A 22,518-nucleotide genomic window follows, 5' to 3' on the forward strand; every position below is an offset into this window, starting at 1 on the left:
ATGGCTCAGTGGATAAATCATGTGTCACACAAGCGTGAGGACGAGTGTCCAGATCCCCACTATCCACATAAAAAGCCAAGCAGGTACAGATGTGGTACAGGTGCAGATGTGGTACCCACATGTAATCCCAGCACATGGGAGGCAGAGACCAAGCTGGCCAAGTGAACTTGTCAATATTGGACTTATTTTGTTAATTGCTATTGTGATTCACAGTTAACTAATCTTAAATATTGACTGTTTCTCTTAAATTCCTTTTCTTGACTATGATCTAAACACCACTGTGCTGAACAAAAGAAAGGCTCAGTACATAAAGAGAAAAGGCATACAGCACCATGAGCGGGGATAGAATACATCATTTCACAAATCAAAATTTGGTCCATGGTCCCTACCACTCCAAAGGATGCTGGGAAATATAATTTTGAAATGGAACAAAAAGGAAAAATGCAATCAATGAATGTATGGTGTTGCCTATAACAGGAACACAGGGAAAAAAATCTAGAATATTTGAGAAATAAACAGATGACTCAACATAATGGAGCTGGAAGAGAAGGAAGATAATAGGGACTCTTGGGGTATAAAGTCCAAAGAGGTCCTCATCACATTCAGGAAAGAGCACACACACACATCTCAGGTTGTGCCTTGTTCTGGCCTTGAGAGTTTACTACAGAAAACACAAGGGAGGAAAAAGTGCTGGTTTCAGTCCTTTCCAGTTACTAAGAAGGAAACTTGTCTCAACAGTCCACATGCCACACAGCAGTCTTGACACAAAAATGCAATTTGAGTGTTTGGAAACAGAAAGGACAGGCCAGATTGAAAAGACTAAGGAGAAGTAGAAAGCAGATGGGGCTCAGGTCAGTTGGCTTCAGGCTGGGCAAGGAGACAGATTTATTTGAGATGTAACAGACACAATGCATTGAAACACTTACGCTGGAGAATCTAAATTCTCGGATGTTTGATAACCATCACTCTGAATGCCCAGTGGTGAAGAGAACACAAGATGCATTGGAAGGTTACTGGTGTGGGTTGGGAAGAAGGCGACCATATGGTGACCTACAAAGGACAGCAGATCTAGAGGAAAGTAGCACCATTTGTACCAGAGAAGGGGGTGTGCATTACTGAAAAAGTAAAGAGTATGAGCTAAGCCATCATATTAACATGTAACTTTTTTGGAGCCACAGGAAAGGAGGGGAGAAAGTCTTGTCTTCCCACTTAAATATATGCTATTTGGGGTTGAGGGAGGTAATGACTTTGTTTTCAATGGGAATAGATTTAAGCAAGATATTTAAAAAAACAAAAGCAAAAATAAAACATTATCGAAGGCCCAAAGCAATACATCCGTCATTCTCCCCAAAATAATCACAAACAGTACAGTGTTCTAGAAAACCAGTGGCAGCAAAATCAATAGCCTCCATCCCCATCTTGGTGGTAAAGGGCGTGGCAGAGCTGGGATTCCCTAGACTGAACCTCTAGTCCAGCTCTGTGACTTAGAAAAAACCCATTCCCTCATTGGTGCCTCTGATGCTTCATCTGTAAAATGAGAAAAAGCAAAGCCTATGAAGAGGGTTTTGGATAACTAAAATATGAACCTATGGTTCAAGTGAGCCACTGTGTGGTTGCTGGGAATTGAACTCAGGACTTTTAGAAAAGCAGTCAGGGTTCTTATCTGCTGACAACAATATCAACCAACCAGACCCCCAAGAGCTCCCAGAGACCAAACCACCAACCAATGAGTACACATGGAGGGACCCAGCTGCACATGTAGCAGAGGATGGCTTTATCAGCCATCAGCAGGAGGAGAGGGCCTTGGTCTGTGAAGTCTCCATACCCCAGTGTAGGAGAATGCCAGGGTAAGGAAGTGGGAGGGAGTGGGTGGTTGGGTAGAGGAACACTCTCATAGAGGCATGGGGATGGGGGATGGTATGGGGATTTCAGATGAGAAACTGGGAAAGGGGATAACATTTGAAATGTAAGTAAAGAAAATATCCAGTTTAAAAAGAAAAAAAAAAAAAACAACAACAGAGCAGAGATTGAGGAATTAGCCAACCAATGACTGCACCAGCTTGAGACCCTTCCCATGTGAGACAGCCAACCCTTGGCACTTTTAATGGCCATGTGCTGTTCTTGTCGACAGGATATGAGCATGGCTGACTCCTGAGAGGTTTCATCCAGCAGCAGATGCTAAACATCAGCATCAGGTGGAGCTTAGGAAGTCTTGTGGAAGAGTGGGAGGGGGTGTGGTCAAAGACACAACAAGAAGACCTGTAGAGTCAATTATCCTGAGCCCATGAGGGTTCCCAAAGACCGAACCACCAGCCACAAAGCATACACGGACTGGGCTTAGGCACCCTACATATTTGGAGCAGATGTGCACCTTGGTCTTCATGTGGATCCCCTAAAACTTGCAATCTCTTAAAAGCAAAACAACAACAATGAAAAAAGAAAACTATGATTCAAGGTGCTGAATAATAGGTTGGTGGTGGAAAATTTGCCTAGTACACCCGAGTTCAATCCCGGCATCATCACAAACCAAAGCAGAATGCCAGAAGAAACTATGTTTGGCACACACAAAGTGGTCAGTACATGGAATCGTTATAACATTTCATAGTACCCATTCTGCCAATGGTATGTAAGTAAAAAAAGCTGTGAGAACGCATAGGATATTCATTCACTGATAGCAGCATTTTAAATAAACATCTCAGTGTTTTAACGTTTTCAGAATCCGAGATAGAAATGTTTAAAACATAACTGCTCAATGGCTAAGGCTGCCTGCCTCTTGAGCTTCCACAGAACCAGACTTGGGTCCCTAGCACATTGGCCCGTGAAAGGGGTCTTACACACTCCCCTCTACCTGCTGCTCCAGGGGATCTGATGCCCCTCTTCCTGCTTCTTTGGGCACCTGGACTCACACACATAACTAAAAATAAGATCTTAAATGACCATTTTCAGCAGTAACTATCCAACAGGAAATAAGATTTTAAAATTACATCGCGAATGTTCTGTGGTGCAGTCATTACAAACTGTTAGAATGGTCTAGAACACGTGCCTCGGATTCCTATTTCCTGAATTCTGTGCTGTGTCAGAGAAGAAAAAGATACCTAAAATGAAAAATGCCAAGTGTTAAGAGGTCAGTCACTGCTTGGTACAAAGATTGTTGTTTCTCTCCTGGTCGTGGTATCTATTCCCTCTTGATAATTAATAAATTTGGGAGTCGTATTCATTTTATAAACTACATTTGTAAAAGCCACCTCACTGCATAAATGCAAGTAGAGGAATGTCTCATTTGGTCCAAAGAACAAACATCCCAACAAAGTAGAAAGTTTGTTGTAAAACATCTTTCAGAAACCAAATTTTTAAGGGTTGGTATGAGTAATTTATGCCTTTATGCTTAATCATGAAAGGCTTTATTTTACTTATTTCAAAAAAAATACCGTGCAGATTTAAAAAAAGAATTTATTCTTTCTTTTATTAATGTAAGGAAATTTACATATTCCTAATTCTATTTTCTACACCTTTTTTTTCCTTTCTTTCCTTTTTTTTTTTTTTTTTCTAAAGAACTCCACAGTCTAGAATGTGGCTCAGCAATAGAGAGCCTAAGACTCTTGGGTTCAAGCCCCAGTAACCTTTTCCAAGATGCACCATGAAGGCACTTTCTGAGCAAGAAAAGCATACCAGCAGAGTTATAGTTCTCTGCAAAAAGGGTTCTTATGATCTGTATACAGTTTAATTCTTACAACATATATTCATAACTAATAAAAAGTTCCTTCACTTTATCCCAATAAGAAAAAAAAAAAAGAATAGAACTGTTAGGTAGAAAAACTATTATTAATTCTATACCAGTGTTAATTGGGGTGATAGTGGGGAGTTCCATTGTTAGGGCTAAAGAGTTCTATTGGGAAGTGGGTTTTCTTTTATCATTATTGGTTTTTTTTGTTTGTTTGTGGGGTTCTTGTTCTTTGTTTTGAGGGAGTTGTTTGGTTTGCCATTTGTCTACCAACCACTGAAGACAATATCATAACCGTTTTCTCTGGAAGTCTACAGGGTGAGCATATCTGGCAGAAAATCAGCCATGTGTGGGCTACTGGGACAGTTTCTAAGTGGCTAACTGCCTTGTGGGTCAAGCTTTGAGGAAGCTAATTCCCCTCAGGTGGTATTTTTTTGTACTCCCCATTCTCTCTAAAGGGTGTTAACGTTGCACCAAGTGATTTGGGGGTGCTTTGATTGTTTAGTTTCTCATATTTGTTTGGGAGGTTTTATTATTATCTCATATTACTTTGGGGTTCGGAGTTTGTTTGCTTGCTTGTTTGTTTGTTTGTTTAATGAACCTCAGAGTATACTACGCTAAAGGTGCTGCTCCCTCACTCGGAGGCCTCCCTGGAAGCTGTTCACAGGTCCTGAGACCTGCCCCATCGGACAAGCAGTGGTCGGACACAAACCAAAGCATTTGTGAAAAAAAAGATCAACTCATTATCTTGGGTCACGCAGATCAACTCTTTACTGTCAAATTTTAGCCGCTAATGGAGAACTAGGATTTTTGTTTTGTTTTACTCGGGCTTTGGCTTCCTTTGTCTGCTTTGCTTACTTTTGCTATGGGACCTGTGTTTCACAACAAAATAGCTACGGTTGAGAAGAAACGGTTGTTAATAGAGTTTCAGCTAATAAATGTAGAAAGAAGTTTTTAAGCCACATTATTTTGCAACCTCTAATGAAACTGATGACTCAAAGATCATCAATAGTTGGAAGCAAGAGATGAAAGGCTAATGGGAACCTGGCAATGATGGGGCCGAATCATCTGGTACCACAAGAACCCATCTCTTAATCTCAAGATGTGTGTGCTGTTCCCTCTTGTAAAGTATCATGAAGCTCACAGACATCCTTGTGAAGTAACCTAGCCGGAAGAGTGAACCTGAGTCTAATCAAGGCTTCTAGAATAAAAATATCACTTGGCCAAACTTGTGGAAGATAAAGAAGTTAAAGGAACAACACAAAGGATTAAGTGACCAAATGTCTAAGGTTAAATATTCCATGGAAAACTAATGTTTACAAAGAACTAACTCAATGGCATAACACACACAGAGGGGTGGAGGGGGAGAAAGGGGAGGAGGGAGGAGAGGGATGAGAGAGGGGTGGGAGGGGAGATGAAAGAGAGAGATAGAGGGAGAGAGAGGGAGAGAGAAAGATTGAGAGGAGGAGGAGGAAGAGGAGGAAGGGGAGCAAGGTAGAAGGTGAGAAGGAGAGAAGGAGAGAAGGAGAGGAGGAGAGAGGAAGAGGAGAGTACTATTTTTGCCTCACTGGCAAAGAATCGGGAAATCTTGAAAAGTGTGACACACGTGTAAAAATGCCACAGGAAAATGGATTCACGGGATTAATAGTGGCCTAGTTTGCCTTTCGTTGCTGTGAGAAATATCACAACCAAAAGCAGTTCAGCAAGAAAGTGATTTATTTTATCTTACAACTACCACATCACAGTATACCATTGATGGAAGTGAGGGAAGGAACCTCCAGGAAGGAACCATATCAGAGACCACCAGGGAACACTGTTTATTCAACTGCTCCCTCTGGCTTCTTCAATAGCATTTTTACATGCTCAGGGAAACCTGCCTGCCTAAAGTACTGCCCACAGTGAGCTAGGGCCTCCTGTATCAAATGACAATTTAAAAAGAAGAGTCCCCGTATGCCCAACTCTAATGGAGATATCACTCCACTGATGGTTCCTCGTCTTAGATATATCAAGTTCACAACCAAGACTAACCATCACAACTGACAGGTATTAAAATTATAACAAATCAGTTAAGGGGATCTTAAGGACATTCAACCAAATGAATGGGTAGCTGTTAGGCTTTCTTTATTGTTATTTTATTCATGTCAGCTATACAAAGAAAACTGAGATAATTGAAGCAGTCCACTATATTTGGATAATAATTAGTATTGCCAAGGAATAGTTATGTTAGATACCTGAATGACATTGTGACCTATTTTAAGAAATGCCCATGTTTTAAGAGATGCATTCAGAATTACACAGCCTAAGACAACAGGAACCCGATATTTGCTTTATATCATTTGAACATTTTATCATTTTAACAAACAGAAACAAAATGACCCAACAGTAAGGACAGGGAATTCTCTATTGTTTCATTCTCACGATAGACATGAAGATTTATGTGCTGCTCTACCCATCCACCTTTCTAGGCACTTTTTAAAGTTCACAGATGCTTAGAAAGAACAAGACCTACACAATACCACCACCAGCTAGCTCGCTAAGGTGTGGGAAGACTCAAAAGGTCCCACCACTAGATGGGAAGCCACAAGGCAATTGATGGCTGCCGGGAGAGGGAGAATTGGTCTTCTTCAGGATGAAGCCCCCTGATTGATTACTGAATCCCAATGGTCTGTCTGCCCCAGGCAAACACACATCACATGTAGGCACCATTAAATAAACTCACCAGGATGTATTTATATGGGATTTCTGTCACGACTACTGCTCCACATAACGTTATCACCACCCAATGGTGTCTTTTCTATAAGGCTGTTTCCGGAAATAACATGCCATTTACGGACCCTAGGTTTTGATGCAATCCGTACTAGGTACTGACTACGCCAAAATATACCTTATCCCCAGTACCTGTTTGGAAACATGGTTTTCATAGTTGTAAATAAGATACCAGTAAGTTGAATGCTAATACAATATAACTGGTATTCTTTATCTGCCGTTATTTTAAGACGAAGTTTCACTATGTATCTCAAACTGGCCTTCAATTCCTGATCCTCCCTTTGTTGGCCCCACAGATGCTTTAACAGGCCTGTCCCACCTAGAACAGCTATGATTATTATAAGAAAAGAGAAACACGGAAGGAAGTGAGTATATAAAGGAAGAGATGGGCTAGGGATATGTGTCTACCAGAAGCAAGAAAAGACAGGAGATTACACTCTCAGCAAAGACTTAAATTTGCTGACTTGTTTTGTTGTTGTTTTATAAAGTATAGTTCCATCTTTTTTAAAAAAGACTTATTTATTATATATGAGTACACTGTAGCTGTCTTCAGAAACCAGAAGAGGGCATAAGATCACAGTACAGATGGTTGGGAGCCACCATGTGGTTGCTGGGATTTGAACTCAGGACCTCTGGAAGAGCAGTCAGTGCTCTTAACCACTGAGCCATCTCTCCAGCCCCATTTGTTGACTTGTTATTGTCTTAATGTTGGACATGCAGCTTCCAAACCTGCAGGAAAGTAAGTCTTTGGTGCTTTCATCCAACCAAAATGTGGCACTCCGTTAGAGTGGCCCTAGTAAATTATACAATATCATAAGGTGTGCTTCCAATACACTTCTGAAAGGAGCAGCATTCAGAAGACTACAGAGGACGTCAATAGATTAGGGGCTTCACCTGCCTTACTATTGAGTCGAGATAAGTATATCTTTTTATGTTGTCACATCATAATCTTAAGGGAAGTCAAAAATCAATAAAATTCAATGTGGTAACACACACACACACACACACACACACACACACAACCTATCTATTATCTGAGCATTTCCAAGGCTGGGCCAGGAGAATCAGGAATTTGAGGTCAAAGGGGGCTACCGAGTACAACTTTATTTTAACACCAAACTAAACAACACAAACAAAAACCAAAACAGCTCACATCATCCATGGTCCCCAGTCGGATCAAACCATTGGCTCTTCACCCTTAGAAAAATTAAAGCTCTGTTTTGTGCCTAAGATTTCATTAGTAAATCTGTCCTATCATCCCAGTCACTGCTTCTTTTCTGGGATCAGTCACCCGACATGTTCGATGTCCTCACACTCTACAACATACCAAGTCTCCAGCTGAATCTCTAACAGGACACTGCTTCAAATAAGACTAGAGCCAGAGGCCTCCCCTTTGCCAGAGGGTCCTCCAGTGAGCAGCACTCCGTTCTTCACCAAATACAGAATATAATTGCAGTAAGTACATACACTACTTTATCTGAACAGCTTCTTCGTGCTTGTTCTGTGGTTTTCTTTGTTGTTGTTGTTTGTTTATTTGTTTGTTTGATTAAATACATTCATCTGTCTTCTTTCAGGCCACTTCAGAACATCAAACTCCTCTTTAATATATTGATACAAATGAAGCAATTTGCTTAGGAAGCCGACATCTATGCTGTTGGGCACATATTTCTTTTATGATTCCCTCTAGTAATCCTCATTTTTAAGCCTATTTTATTCATTTCATAAAATTCCAACTCTGCCTCAGAAGAAAAGCCATAAAGGAAACATTCACTTTGCAATTGCTCATTCGACAAAGCAAGGACAAACTAAATCTCATCCCTGTCACAGAGAGTAATCTAAATGTCCAAACAGCTTCTTAAACCCATTGGGCTATTTTAAATTGTAATAAAAAAGCTGCTAATCAATACTTGTCAGGTGCTTATCCTATAGTCTAGTTACCTCATTACATAAAACAGTTTATATAGTACCAGCCCCTGCTGGTCATAGCTATAACTCTTCAAATGGGCGCCAATGACATGGAAGAACTAATAAACATGACTTCTCTTTTAGGAATTCTGACCAAACCTCAAAGGGCATCACTTATGACTGAAGGCCACATTGATGATGTAAACATTTGGAGATTACTTTAAGAAGCAAATTCGTTTCATGTTTTCTGTTCAGAAGGGAAAGTCTCGCCATCGGTGTACAAAGAGTTGTTAGCAAGAAGCGACTAGGTGTCACATGAATTCCGTTGTCCACATTCTGACTTATCCTGCACGAAAGGTCCTTGAGCACCCTGCATTTGACAATTACCCACTCAACACAGTCCCCGTGAGGGTTCTTGTTGCTTGGCAAAAGCAAATTCTAAAGTCAGCATGTTTAAGTGTCTCTTTAATTAGTGGGTAGATTTCTATTCTGTTTAATGGATAGTTTTCTAAATATCAGCATTCATCTTCCTCCATATGCCTGATGTAAGATTAATGTTACATTAACTCAAAAGAGTAGAATTGAAATTCTCTTCCCACTTGATGAGCCTCATGCATGTAGAGATGAGCACCTTGTCTCTGGCTTTTTCCCAGCATTAACTATCTTCTCCATCGCTTAAAACTTTTCTCTCTGAATTTAACCAAACTTGAGTGTTTGGTGCACAGGTTGAGGTCACCTTTAGTAGCCACATAGAACTAATGTTCTGACTTTGATATAAAGGAGCAAGCAACTATATCACACTGAAGTCCAATCTGCAAGGAGTCATTTTTCAGCTTTCTATTAATTTTCAGATAACACGTCTTAAAGGAAAGGGATAGGTCATTCATAATTGCCACAATTCAGCTAAAAGTCATATTGACTACGGCATGACTTGCTATCAGGAGTGGTCAAACATTCCTTCCCAACCCCCACAATACACTAACCTCAACCAACCCACTAAAAGTGATTTGGGAATCTTCCAAATGGGGTTTTGTTGTTGCTGTTCTGTTTCATTTTTCCTAGTTAGGTGGTCTCCTGACACTAGCAAAGTTTCTCCATCCACCATGCTCTGCTAGAGAAGGTGAGTAGCAGCCGTGATCAGTGAAAGAAAAGCTACAGGAAGAATAATTCTACCACTTCTCCAGCACTGGGTGGGCATTGGGATTCTTGAGGAAACAGATTTGAGTTTGTTCCTCCTAGTCACCTAACTTAAGCTGTCTTCTACCATCGTGGCCTATCATAGCCCAGAAATAGTACCCAGAGGCCTTCACAGTACCCCATAAGTCTGGCTCTTAAGCATGCACATACAAAGAGAAGGGACTCGAATGTAAGAGAGAAGACGCCTTTAAAACATCAAGAAAAATGTGCCAAAAATTAAATTAGCTGTAATGTTCCACAAATTATCTATCACACACACACACATGAAAAAGAGAGAGAGAGAGAGAGAGAGAGAGAGAGAGAGAGAGAGAGAGAGAGAGAGAGAGAGAGAGAGGGAGAGAGAGATTCATTTTAGGGCCTACTTAGTATGAGAACTAGGAGCCTTGACTGAAATCCTTCCTAGTTAACTGTACCTTCAGCAAGCATGTCTGAGAAGGGGCAGGGCATTCAGTAACCATCAATGCCCATGGAATAGCTGAGAACTATAAACATAGTTAGCTCAAAGAGCCCTATCTTGGGAGGTGTATATGAGACGTGTCATTTGATCACAGGATATATACTGTACTAGGAGAGAGAAGACTGGACATCCAGATGGGACAAAGCAAAGTTAAGTTTTAACATCTTCCAGAAAAAGGAGGTGGGTGGAACTACTGTTCAAGTTAACACTGACATAGCATAAACCCTTGTACATTACAGGCTGGTTCTGAGTTCCAGAAAGGTACGTTAGAACACATGTCAGGAGAGTAATGGACTAACAGATTTTAAACCCTGGCTTACATTTTATTCCAAAAGATAAGGAAAGTGCACTTTTTTAAAAGGCAGATTTTACATTTTCATGTAAGAGTAGATGACCATGTTTGAGCACTAAAATGTGAAGGGTAATCGTGTATAGAACCATCTATAAAGATTAAAGGGAAGTGTGAATTTGGAGTCTGTTAGGCAACTCTAAACTTTAGCAACACCTTAAACATTCAAGCATGCACTTTAATGGGAAACATTTAAATACGACTTTGAAATGAACATTTCTCTAAGAGGGTATAGAAGCTGGTGTTTAACTGCAAACCCGGGCAAATTCCAACTTTAATATCCATGACACGGGCATGAAAACTATAATGCTGGTTTCTGGAGAGAAGAGGAAGAACCCAAGCCAAACGTGCTTGGAAAGAGTTAAAGCCTAAGTATTTGCTGCTTTTATTCCTCTATCTAATGGCATCAAGATAATCACATTATCAATGGAGAAAGCACAGCTGCCAAGGAAGCAAATAGGTACAAAGTCTATATAAGAGGCAAGCCGGAAAAGAATGCATACTGTGCCCCCTATTGGTCTATGCATCCTAATTGCTGAGGTGCTTGGTTGACAAGTTGTATTTTTTTTTTTTTTTTTTCAGCAACAGGTGAGGGACAAAAGCTATTGTGGTACGAAAACCATTTTGTGGGCAGATGCAAAAGTTACGATCTAGTATCAGAGCACCATCCCAGAATGCACGAGTTGCTAGCTCCAGCTCTAAGCATCCTGCAGACTGAGAGTTTGATGCATCTGCCCACGTTGTCATTTTTAGGGCTCCAAATCACTGGCTGAAAATTATAACAGAAATCTATATCACTGTAACTATCTCTCTGTAAACACAATGGACAACTTGTTACTGGGATAAAATTAGATCATTCCAGGTTTTAAGAAGTTCTTTTACATTAAGTATATTTTAAAAGTGCTCTAGGTGTATGTAGAATTATCAGTTTTCATTTTGTAAATCCAAATGTGTTCACTATGTTGGTTTCGGTGTTGCTTGCTCAGGAAGGAACAGCCTTCTTTAAGCCTTGCTTTTTGCTTACCAGAAAGTGACTCAAGACAGTAGGTCAGTAGACACACAAATTAACATGTGTGCAGAGCTGAAGACTGGAAACTTGACAGCATCCTGGGCATCTCATATCCATGTAATAGGAACCAGATCTTTCCATGAGGCACTGTTTCTTCTCTTTGTGAAGATGGCTGAAAGGGTGCTTTGGAAGAGGCGTGTTCTCTTAAGGAAATCTTTGCTACAAGAAAGGTGAACTATATTATCTTTGAAGAAAGGGACTGTGCCAAAGTAATTATCTGTTGTGGCTTCTGATGTGGCCTTCTAGTACATGTGCCCTATCAAATGACTGAAACCCCAGCTTTTAGAAAACAAAATTTGTATCACCTTCAGCCATTAGACATCAGGTTCATTAAGGTCTCTACATTATTTGACTAATCAACATGTATTAAACTATTAAAGGAAAGAATTGAAGCTTGTAGCATTGGACACTTTAAAGAAAGGCCAAGGTCTAGATTGCCTTCCCTGCTCATCAAGAAGACATGTTTTGCCTTTTAAGAAACACACAAAAGCCAGTGCCTGTCTCCTGAACCCCAAATTTATCACCTCTTCTCAATGGACATGTGCCGAGCAGGAAAAAGTCTGCTTGACAAGTATTAATTTTATCAATATAGCACTAAAATAAGTGACTTCAGGTAAATTACAAATTTACCTGATAATCCTCAGATAACAATGTGAGAAAAGCCATCTCAAATGCGTTCCACTGTATTTCAGAGAAGTAAAAACATTTTAATAGGTTTCTCTACTCTTTACTGAGTATTCTGATTATAATGTGTACATTTCCATAAAACACATACCACCTACAAATGTATGTGTAAAGACAAATGCAAACATGAATATATTCATATGTTTGTGGACACATGTTCTGATTCTTGGAGTATTAGAGATAAGAAATTGCTATAATTCATATATCAAAGATTGGTGAAAACAGCCCGATTATGCAAGTTTTTACTACAACATATTTATGGTCCCTTAATTACTTCCAGTTAATAATCTCAGTTCTTTATCAGCATAAAAATTATGAGGGATAAAGAAATGTTGAGACTAATAGAAGTCTCTAGTCTCCAAACCTTTTGGGTTAAAATTAAAAATGTATTTCTATTTTTTGCAAATATGTATGTATGTAAGGAAAATGCTGATCAATTCAGAAAGGTTGGCATCTAGTTATACCCAAGCAGTTCACTTTAAAATCAGCATATTATCTCCCTAAGCAGCCCATGAGCCCATGAGCATCCTTAGCAAACCAGCCCCACTTCCACACAGCAATGACATGCCAGGATTCTGAAAGGAACTATGTAATCACACTCCACGTAGCCTTTTCATACACATGAAGGAATTTGACTCCATATATACATGAACATCCCTGTGTCTCTCAGAGCTATAGTTTTATGAATGTATTATATCAAAGCCACAAGTGTAAAAGCAAGGATTAAATGTTTCTTGACTAATTCACTGTATTAGTATGATGCCTTTTAAGAAAGTGCCTATCTTCCAATTACTTTGTCCTCTATAGTTTCTTCATTCATGTGAATAAAGTATCCAGGGTACACAAGTCCATTGCTGCCTCTTTCTCTAAAGAGGTGATTTTAGAAATATAGACATGCCTGTCCCAGGAGTATCCCTACCCTGTCCCCAAGCCCAAAACCACTTAAGAAACAGTCAATTATGGGTAGGTGCTTGGTTCCACACGCAGATGCTGACATCCCAAGAATTTCAGACTTACAGTGTGTACCGACTCCTAGACACAATGAGACTACAATGGGCAGTTAAGCATTAAGACCTGACATATGTGTAAAACGCCGTAAATTTTAAGTCACCAAAATTTCTTAAGTACACACAATGAATTCTATTCAATATCTGTTTGGTTAACTCCCATTCGTTTAGGGAAGACTGTTGGGAACGGCAGGTATTCTTAAAAGGGCAATGGCACAGGTATTGCTTATCTACAGGAGTTCAAGTACAGGCTAGCGCACACTGCAAGATAACCAGAATAAGGAAGAAAATAAGATCATTGAGTATCATGAAAAGCCAAGAAATCAAATAGGTATAATGTCACTGGGCCTCAGCCACCAAACCCAGACAATATCACTGATACCAAGAAATACATGGTGACAGGAGCCTGATATAGCTGTCTCCTGAGAGGCTCTGCCAGATCATGACAAATACAGAGGCAGATGCTCACAGTCAACCACAGAACTGGGAATGGGGTCCCCATTGGAGGAGTTAGAGAAAGGATTGAAGGAGCTGAAGGGGTTTGCAACCCCATAAGAACAACAATACCAACCAACCAGAGATGCCAGGGATTAAACACACTATCCAAAGAGTACACATGGACAGATCCATGACTCCCGGTGCACATGCAGCAGAGGATGCCCTTGTTGGGCATCAGTGGGAAGAGAAGCCTTGGTTCTGCCAAGGCTTGATGCCCCAGTGTAGGGGAATGTCAGGGCAGGGAGGTACAAGGGCAACAGGGGAGCACCCTCATAGGAGCAGGGGGAGGAGGGATGAGATAGAGGGTTTATGGAAAGGAAACTGGGAAAGGGGATAGATAACATTTGAAATGTAAATAAAATATATCCAACAAAAAAGTCCACCTCCACCCCCACTCCCCCCCCCAAAAAAAAAAAGATGAGCAAGTATTTCCAGGAAGGCCACCCAGAAGTGGCTTTCAGTAAAACAAGTGAAGTAAGCCTGATGAAGTTTAGCTATGTGATGCTTTAGGGGGCTGGGAAGAGGCTAGGAACATACTCCAATCAGAAGATGAGAACACTGACTACCATGTAAGAGATGCTGGACACTGGTACCATGTAAGAGATGCTGGACACTGGCTACCATGTAAGAGATGCTGAACACTGACTACCATGTAAGAGATGCTGAACACTGACTACCATGTAAGAGATGCTGAACACTGACTACCATGTAAGAGATGCTGGACACTGACTACCATGTAAGAGATGCTGGACACTGGCTACCATGTAAGAGATGCTGGACACTGGCTACCATGTAAGAGATGCTGGACACTGACTACCATGTAAGAGATGCTGAACATTGACTACCATGTAAGAGATGCTGGACACTGACTACCATGTAAGAGATGCTGGACACTGGCTACCATGTAAGAGATGCTGGACACTGACTACCATGTAAGAGATGCTGAACATTGACTACCATGTAAGAGATGCTGAACATTGACTACCATGTAAGAGATGCTGGACACTGACTACCATGTAAGAGATGCTGAACACTGACTAGACTACCATGTAAGAGATGCTGAACACTGACTACCATGTAAGAGATGCTGAACACTGACTACCATGTAAGAGATGCTGAACATTGACTACCATGTAAGAGATGCTGAACACTGACTACCATGTAAGAGATGCTGGACACTGGCTACCATGTAAGAGATGCTGGACACTGGCTACCATGTAAGAGATGCTGGACACTGGCTACCATGTAAGAGATGCTGGACACTGGCTACCATGTAAGAGATGCTGGACACTGGCTACCATGTAAGAGATGCTGGACACTGGCTACCATGTAAGAGATGCTGGACACTGGCTACCATGTAAGAGATGCTGGACACTGGCTACCATGTAAGAGATGCTGGACACTGGCTACCATGTAAGAGATGCTGGACACTGGCTACCATGTAAGAGATGCTGGACACTGGCTACCATGTAAGAGATGCTGGACACTGACTACCATGTAAGAGATGCTGGACACTGGCTACCATGTAAGAGATGCTGGACACTGGCTACCATGTAAGAGATGCTGGACACTGGCTACCATGTAAGAGATGCTGAACACTAGCTACCATGTAAGAGATGCCGATATTGATTTTAGGGTAGGACGGAGGCTGGAGTGTTTGAGGTTTGTAAGCAAATGGTGTGAGTAGAGCTGTGGCTGCAAATGGTTCACAAGGACTGGGGTATGGGAAACATGGTGGTATTCGATAAAGAGGCTATGAGGTCCAAGGTAGGAAATATACTTGGAAGTGGGAAAGATACATTCCTGAAACATAAATATATCTGAGGCATATTCTACAATAAGGAATCGCTGTAGCTGTAATGAACTGAGAGAATGTTTTAGACAGCAGAAGCAATGTCAAAACAAGAGCAACGCTCACCGTTTTAACACACAGAAACCTCGTGACTGGAAACCAGGAACACAAGCAAAGGCACATATCCAGCCACGAGGAGGGAATACGTTGTCAGGGTCACGTTTACATAAAGTATTTATCCAAGTATCGGCAGTTGAGAAATCGGAGTGTGCTATAATTTGAAGCCTAGAAAGAGAAGTTGAGAAGTAAACTTAAGACTGGCTATGGAAGAAAGGGTTGGGTATGGAAGGAAGAGAAAGAGAATAAAGGTTAGTAAACAAGAGGTCTCAACTATTTGCAATACAAACCAACAAATAGGAGTGTATAGAAAACTGGAACCAAAAGCTACACTGTGGTGTCCCTGGATAGAGGAAGAAGCCGGCAGTGGAAAGAAGAACAGGTTATCTCCTGAGGGATGAGTTATGGCGGATCAAAGTGATGTCATCAGAAAAATACAGAGTACAAATGGCCGTCAAGAAAACTGTTTTCCAGACCAGCGAGATGACTCCATGGTTAAAAGTCCTGGCTGCTTCTTTCCAAAGGACCAGGGTTCAATCGCCAGCACCCACATGGCAGCTCACAACTGTTTGTAACTCAGTCTCAGGGCATCTGCATTCCTGGTCACAAGGTCCTAGGCACCAGTTACATTTATAGTACACATACATATATAGGTAAACCACCCATATGTACACATAAAATTAAATTATAAAATTACTTAGTTGGTTGGTTGGTTTGGTTATGGTTGGTTTTTTGAGAGAGGGGTTTCTTTGTGTAGCACTGGAGGTCTTTAAACTAGCTCTGCAGACCAGGCTGGCCTTGAACTCACAGCCTTCTGACTGCCTTAGCCTCTGGAGTGCTAGGATACAATGCTTGCTTCACCACTGCCTGGCCTACTATAAAGCTATTTTTAAATGCTAACTTCTTCATCAACCAACCTCTGTGTTGCTGTGAAATAAAAGTGCTGTAAAAGCAAAGATCGGTAATCTTGAATAGAAAATCCTTTCAGAAAAAGGATGGAAATGGAAGCCAGACTGGAACCAAGTGCAAAGTCAATGATGCCCCCAAGGTGGCCACGCATAGCAAGCAAGCAGAGAAGGAAATGGAAGAGGAGAGGAGAAGACTGGACAGTGATTATGCCAAGGGAGATGACTGAAGAAGTGAAGGCAACAGAATACATGTGACCTGTGACAGAGCCGTCACTTATAAGAAGTAGGTGGCCCAAGACAAGATATGGAGGGAAAAGTCAGTGAGAGATTCAAGATGAACAAATTATAATGACACATGTGTGTGGAAAGGTCATTAACAAAGCCCTTTATTGTGTGTGTGTGTGTGTGTGTGTGTGTGTGTGTGTGTGTGTGTGTGTGTGTTAACTAAAAAGTAACTCAAAGCAAAATGCTGGGTTAGCAGCACTGCAAAATACCTTAAAAGTCTGGTGGGAAGAAAGAAAGAACAGAGGTGACACAGGCCTTGGGGAGAAATAACACCGTCATCTCATCACCCCACTGTGGTCCTGATCATTACATCCCAAGAGGAAAACAAAAGGAAATGAAAGACAAGGGGAAAATGAGTTTAAAAAGTCATTTTAGTTCTGAAAAGCTAAATCTCCATTATAAAATCCCTTCTACTGTACTCTCTTCACACACATGAAAATATGCATATATAGATACCTTCATTATGATGTGTGTGTGTATGTGTGTGTGTGTGTGTGTGTGTCCTATGCATTTTAGTACCATGATTATACTTGCTGCATTTATTTCGGCTGAAACCATAATATGGTCCTCCCCTAACGATTGGTTCTTGATTTGCTCTTGGTAAACAGGGCAGGATATCAACCCTAAAGACATCCTAAAAAGTACCAAAAATGTAAACATCATCATCCTAAAGCTTAGCGCTTCTTTTCAGAAGAAATTAACAGAACAAGCATTATAGCAAAAGATGTGTCTGCCATCTATCTCCTGGACTTGGGGATAGAAGCGTGACTGTATCCAACAAGAGGGAAAGCGATTTAAAGGCAGTCAGTTGGAATAAAAGAAATAAAAGCGTAAGTTAGTCTGGGTAATCTACGAACTGACCAGTTCATGAATGACTCAGAAGGTAGGTTTGCATTAAGAAAAGGGAAGTGTTATTTCCAACTTACGATTGCTGTAATATTAGATGTTACTCCGGCTTTGCTTGAAGAGCAGATAAAGCCAGTGAGAACTCAATGGAAGGCTGAGAGAACTTCACCTATTTTGAATCTCTTCCAAATGTCAGTGGCAAATAAGATGTTGGTCTAGGCTCAGCACTCTCCTGAGCTCCTCTAACTGGTTTAAACACCAGCCAGAAAAACTGATACAATTATGCTACAAGCGAAAGAAGCCAATGGGGATGGGGAGGTGTTGGGGGGGAGGGAAGAAAAGAAAAAACATGTTTATATTGAAAGTTAAACATCACATCAACTTTTCTGAACTACTTTGGAACTTTAAAAAAGCAAGCATAAATACAAAATGTATTTTGAAGCTTTTAAGTGTAGGTTAATATGTTCCATGTACTCCCTTGTATCTTTGAAAGGGAGAAATAAGCCCTTATTAAAAAGTAGTTACAGAAAACGAATACCATTAAATCTCTTCATTAAACTATAAATGACAAATTAATTTAGTTCTATACAGTTAAAAAGAACCTGTCTTTTTCTCCAACCTCAGCTGCCAGAAACACACCACACAGTTTGTGATAAGGCATTCATCTTTGTAAAAGAAGCCAAAAGTAATTTTGTGAGTATAGAGGTTATGGATGGAGGAGTGCTGGAAGCTCCCGAGAGAAAAGGTTACAAAGCAACAGCATTCGGACTGCCACGCCCACCAGCCACACCAGTTCCAGGTCCCTGAGCCTGGCTGCTTTCCAGAGCTTCCTCAAGAAGTCTCTTCTCTATGGGCGTCCCTGACTCTGCCATAAACAAGCTGATCTGAAGCGTGGAGGTTGATGAAGAGTAACAATCGGAGTCCAAACTTAGGAAATTCTACGAGACCATAATGAAGTTATAGTTTACATTTTCTGTGATTCAGCTCAACAAACTCGGCTTGCCATCACTCCGTAAAGTACGTAAATACAACTAAAAGGAAAAGAAAAAAAAAAAAAAAACCACTGAGGAATACAATGAAATCACAAGATAGAGATAATGGTGGTTAAAAGTATCTAGGAGGGACTGCCTACTGATGAAGAGGAAGAAACTAAAAAGCGTGAGCAGTTACTAAGGAGACAAAACATGAGTTGCCAATCAGCCTCCCCAAATATCAGCATGTGTGTCCCTTCTACAAAGATATGCATTCTTAGCACTGTGTTTGTGCCTAATTAATAAAATTGTTTCAGCTGGGCCCTATTAGTGACCATTAAATGCACTTTTATGAAATAAGAGGAGAAAACCCAGCCCCAGTGCATGATGGTCTTTATGAGAGAGTTTTGCCCCAAAGTTGACAAGGTTGAAATTTTATTTTCTCGGTCCTCTGGCTATCTTTGGAATAAAACACGGGGCTAAAGGATACATTTGCTCTCGATTTCAGACTGGATGCAATTGATTTTAACTGACTAAATGATCCGGTCCCTGCCAAGGATTTTATTTCATTAAGAAAATGATATTAAGGAGCATCTGAGATCATGGAGCAGACTAAACATAATGCCAAAGGAGTTCTGAAAATATGCCACAGTGAAGGTTTGATTATTTGCAGATGGAATACAAAGAAAAAGAAAAAGAAAAAGAAAATCACGTCCCAGGGGCAAGCCTAACCAATCCTGGTACCATTGCTCTCTGCCGGCATCAGAGCACAGAGCCAAGGAAATAACTCATCTTCTATGCTACAACACCTTTTCGTAAAAGTTGTAATCACTTTTTTTTTCCCTAGAAGATAATATTTAACCGCCACTGTGCGAAACAAAAGAGCAAGGGGAAATGTTGGTACCACAATAGGCTTGAGCATGTCAACTGTCAGTATTGACACGATTTGGCTGCTAGTCAGGCATTCACCCCCCCCCCCAAAAAAAAAAAAGCCAAACCTTAATTTAAATCAATCTCCTTTGGAAAAGCCAGTTGTTTCGTATGCACAACAATCAGTGTAGGATCAATCGGTGGACATGAGATCAATTAAAAGCAGCTTAAGTTTGTGAGGAGGGACAATTCACACAACTTGAGTTAGATCTCTATTCATTTCAATATGCTCACAATACAGTCCCTTAAGCTTCCTTGCAGGGCAGAAAAGCTACTATGACCCTGCGCTGTCCAGCCGGTCCTCTAAGCAGTTCCACTTTTAATTAAAAACACAGTGCACCCTTTGTTGTCTCAGATAGTATGGTCACTTTAAAAACTAGTTATTTCAGGCATAAACTTGGGATTCAGGAAGAGACATCTGTTGAGGGAGAGAAAGCCAGAAACGTACTTTGATAGACAGTTTTTGAGACAGCTATACCAATCGACGTGTACGGGCAAGCTTTCAAACTTTAGGAAATGACAAGGTCCCTTTGGCACAAGTTGCTGCCACACACTTCCTAAGTGGGTTTTTAAATGTCAGAGCTTGGGCCTGTAGACAGCAACTGATGCAAGAGATTCTGCTAAAGCAAGTTCTGAAACAAAATACGATGTGATTCAGATACTCAAGAAGAAAAGTACAGGCAGAGAGCCTGGGCTATAGCCCTATGGGAGAAATAAATACATGCAGTATCGCCCCTGGCCACAGAGGTGCTGTGATGCCATTCTCCACCCAGCGGTATCTCTGCATCTCAGACAATGCCCTTCCTTCTTCTCCACGAAACCACAGGGGCCAGCAGGGTGAATCAGAAGTCCACCAGCGATTAGTAAGCCATGTGATAGTCAAGAACATGCTAAGGAGTTTTAGGTATTTCTGTGTTTTGCAAAACTTTATATGCTTTTCAACAAAATTGATACACCTCCAGCTTTTAAGACATAGCTTTTCCAAACACTGGACCACGATGCAACAACAACAATAACAATAATAATAATAATAATAATAATAATAATAATAATAATAATAATAATAATAATAATAGCAAGGAGAAAGGACCCTGTTGGAAGAGGTGAGATGAGATGGAGAATCCCTTTTCAAAGTTGGGTAGCAACATGAAACTCTCCCAGCTTTTGAAGAGGAGTTTCTCTGTGGTGTTTTATATGTAGTAAGCTCTGAGAAAAAAAGATATTCCTCAAATGTCAAAAATGACGCAGACAAAAAGACCGGGGGTGGACATATGTGTTCTTTATAATTAGCCAGAGATACTTAACAATACTAAAATTCTCTGGTTCTTCCAAAGTAGCACATCATGTGTGACCTAAAGCTTTGCTCTGGAATAGGCCAAGCTCTTACTTAGCTCAAGAGAAAAGCTCAATGCCCCTCAAAATGTCAACAATCACAGCAACAACACACGGATTTCTCCAAAACTAGCTGCAGGACCAGAGTCCTTATCCCACCTGAGACATTTATAGCCCAGAAAAACAAAGTCCAGGTCTCCAAGCCCCATGACAAATTCTATCCGTGTAAAAGACCAAATTGGTAGTTAGACAACAGAGTTGCGTCAGGTACCAACAAAATGCTGCTGTGCAAGGGTCCGGTGCTGGTACTTCAACGCTAAGCGTGGGCGGTACAGTGGATGCTTAGGTCCCTACAGAAAACTTCATTGTGTCTGGCTCAAAAATGCATTTGGCTTAGCCACCCCACCCCACCCCCAAGTAAGACTGGAAGACAGGCGTCCAGAAATCTGTGCACACTAAGGTCAAATTCCCTGAAATCTTTCTGGAGACTTCTATCTGCCTTCACCCTTCACACAAATGATGGAGAAGAGAGCACTTAAAAAATCTCACTCAGGACAAAACCCTTCCCCGAAATTGCAGCTTTTGAGAAAACAAACCGGGAGATGCCGGCTTATTTTTAACAAACAAACACGCTGCAGGGGAGAAGTCCCTGAGAAAAGCCAAAGCAGGAGTTGCTACTTAATTCATTAAATTCCTATCTCTACTCAGGTTCCAGAATAGTGTAACAATGTTGCTTGTTTTTTTTTGTTTGTTTGTTTGTTTGTTTTTGTTTTTTTGTTTTTTCTGGGCAATTCAGATTCTCCCATACAACTTGACATTTCTCCCCAACAACAAACACCCCTTTCACTGCAGGCGCGCGCGCACGCTCACACACACACACACACACACACACACAAAACCAAGCCAGAAGATGTCTAAAATTATCTGAGGCACACGTGGGTCGGGAAATTAGACACTTGGACTTCGAGGAAGATGATTAAGAAAACAAAAGGAGAAAACCAGAAAAAAAAATGGATGTCACATAAGAAATGTGATCCAAAGAAGAGTTCGGGAGAGCCTGGGGACCGCATGAGAAATCCCTGAGCGCTCAAGAGAGGGAAAGCCCAGCACAGCAAGCTCCAATGCTTCTCTCTAAGGTCTCGCCGCGCCTACTAGGGGCAGAAGAAAGCGTTCTGTGGAGCTCGGAAACACTGAAAATGGGCAGTTGTAGCCCACGCAAAAATTGGGGTGCAGAGCACAGTCCTGTCCCTCGAGTTCCCAAAGCCTATACGTGAATAAGCACTACCCACCCACTCAGGAGCCCCACGCACCTTCAGCCGAGCGCGACCCACCTCGCTTATTGCGTCTCCATCGGTTGCCTTGGCACTGGCTGTAATCCATACAGTTCAGAACGATAAGGGCAAATGAAAAGAGGCAAAAACGCATCTGGACGGCCGGGCTGGGGAGAGACACCTCTCAAAAGTCGAGGAAACGCCGGCTCCTGCGAGGAGGCAGTGCGGGTCACGCTCCTAGGGAGGACTCAGAGACAGATGCCACTGCCCTGGGGCTGCAAGGATCAATTTGGCCGGACGAGCATCTCTCCCTCCGCGGTGAACCTGGGAGACGAGGAAAAGAGAAGCTGGATGGGTGGAGGACCGAGGGAACACGGAGGAAGTACCTGCACCTTCGCGCCTCTTGGTTTAAA

The 22,518-nt window shown here is 41.3% G+C and overlaps 1 protein-coding gene across 3 annotated transcripts in view; it reads right to left on the minus strand.

Moving 5' to 3' along the window:
- The window catches only part of RSPO2 (R-spondin 2), a gene marked incomplete at both ends in the record, with an annotated part of 142,789 nt that extends 120,530 nt beyond the window's left edge, over window positions 1–22,259 (minus strand). For 2 of the 3 annotated variants that reach the window (XM_080909461.1, XM_080909460.1), the window contains one exon: window positions 22,166–22,259. In XM_080909461.1, the coding sequence (XP_080765587.1) occupies window positions 22,166–22,259 (94 nt within the window). Of the gene's footprint in view, window positions 1–22,144 lie in introns of all 3 variants that reach the window. The other variant, XM_080909459.1, reaches the window with a different exon arrangement.
- Between the last annotated feature and the right edge of the window lie 259 nt (window positions 22,260–22,518).

This window comes from Micromys minutus, assembly GCF_963924665.1.
Source record: "Micromys minutus genome assembly, chromosome: 33".
Lineage (NCBI taxonomy): Eukaryota > Metazoa > Chordata > Mammalia > Rodentia > Muridae > Micromys > Micromys minutus.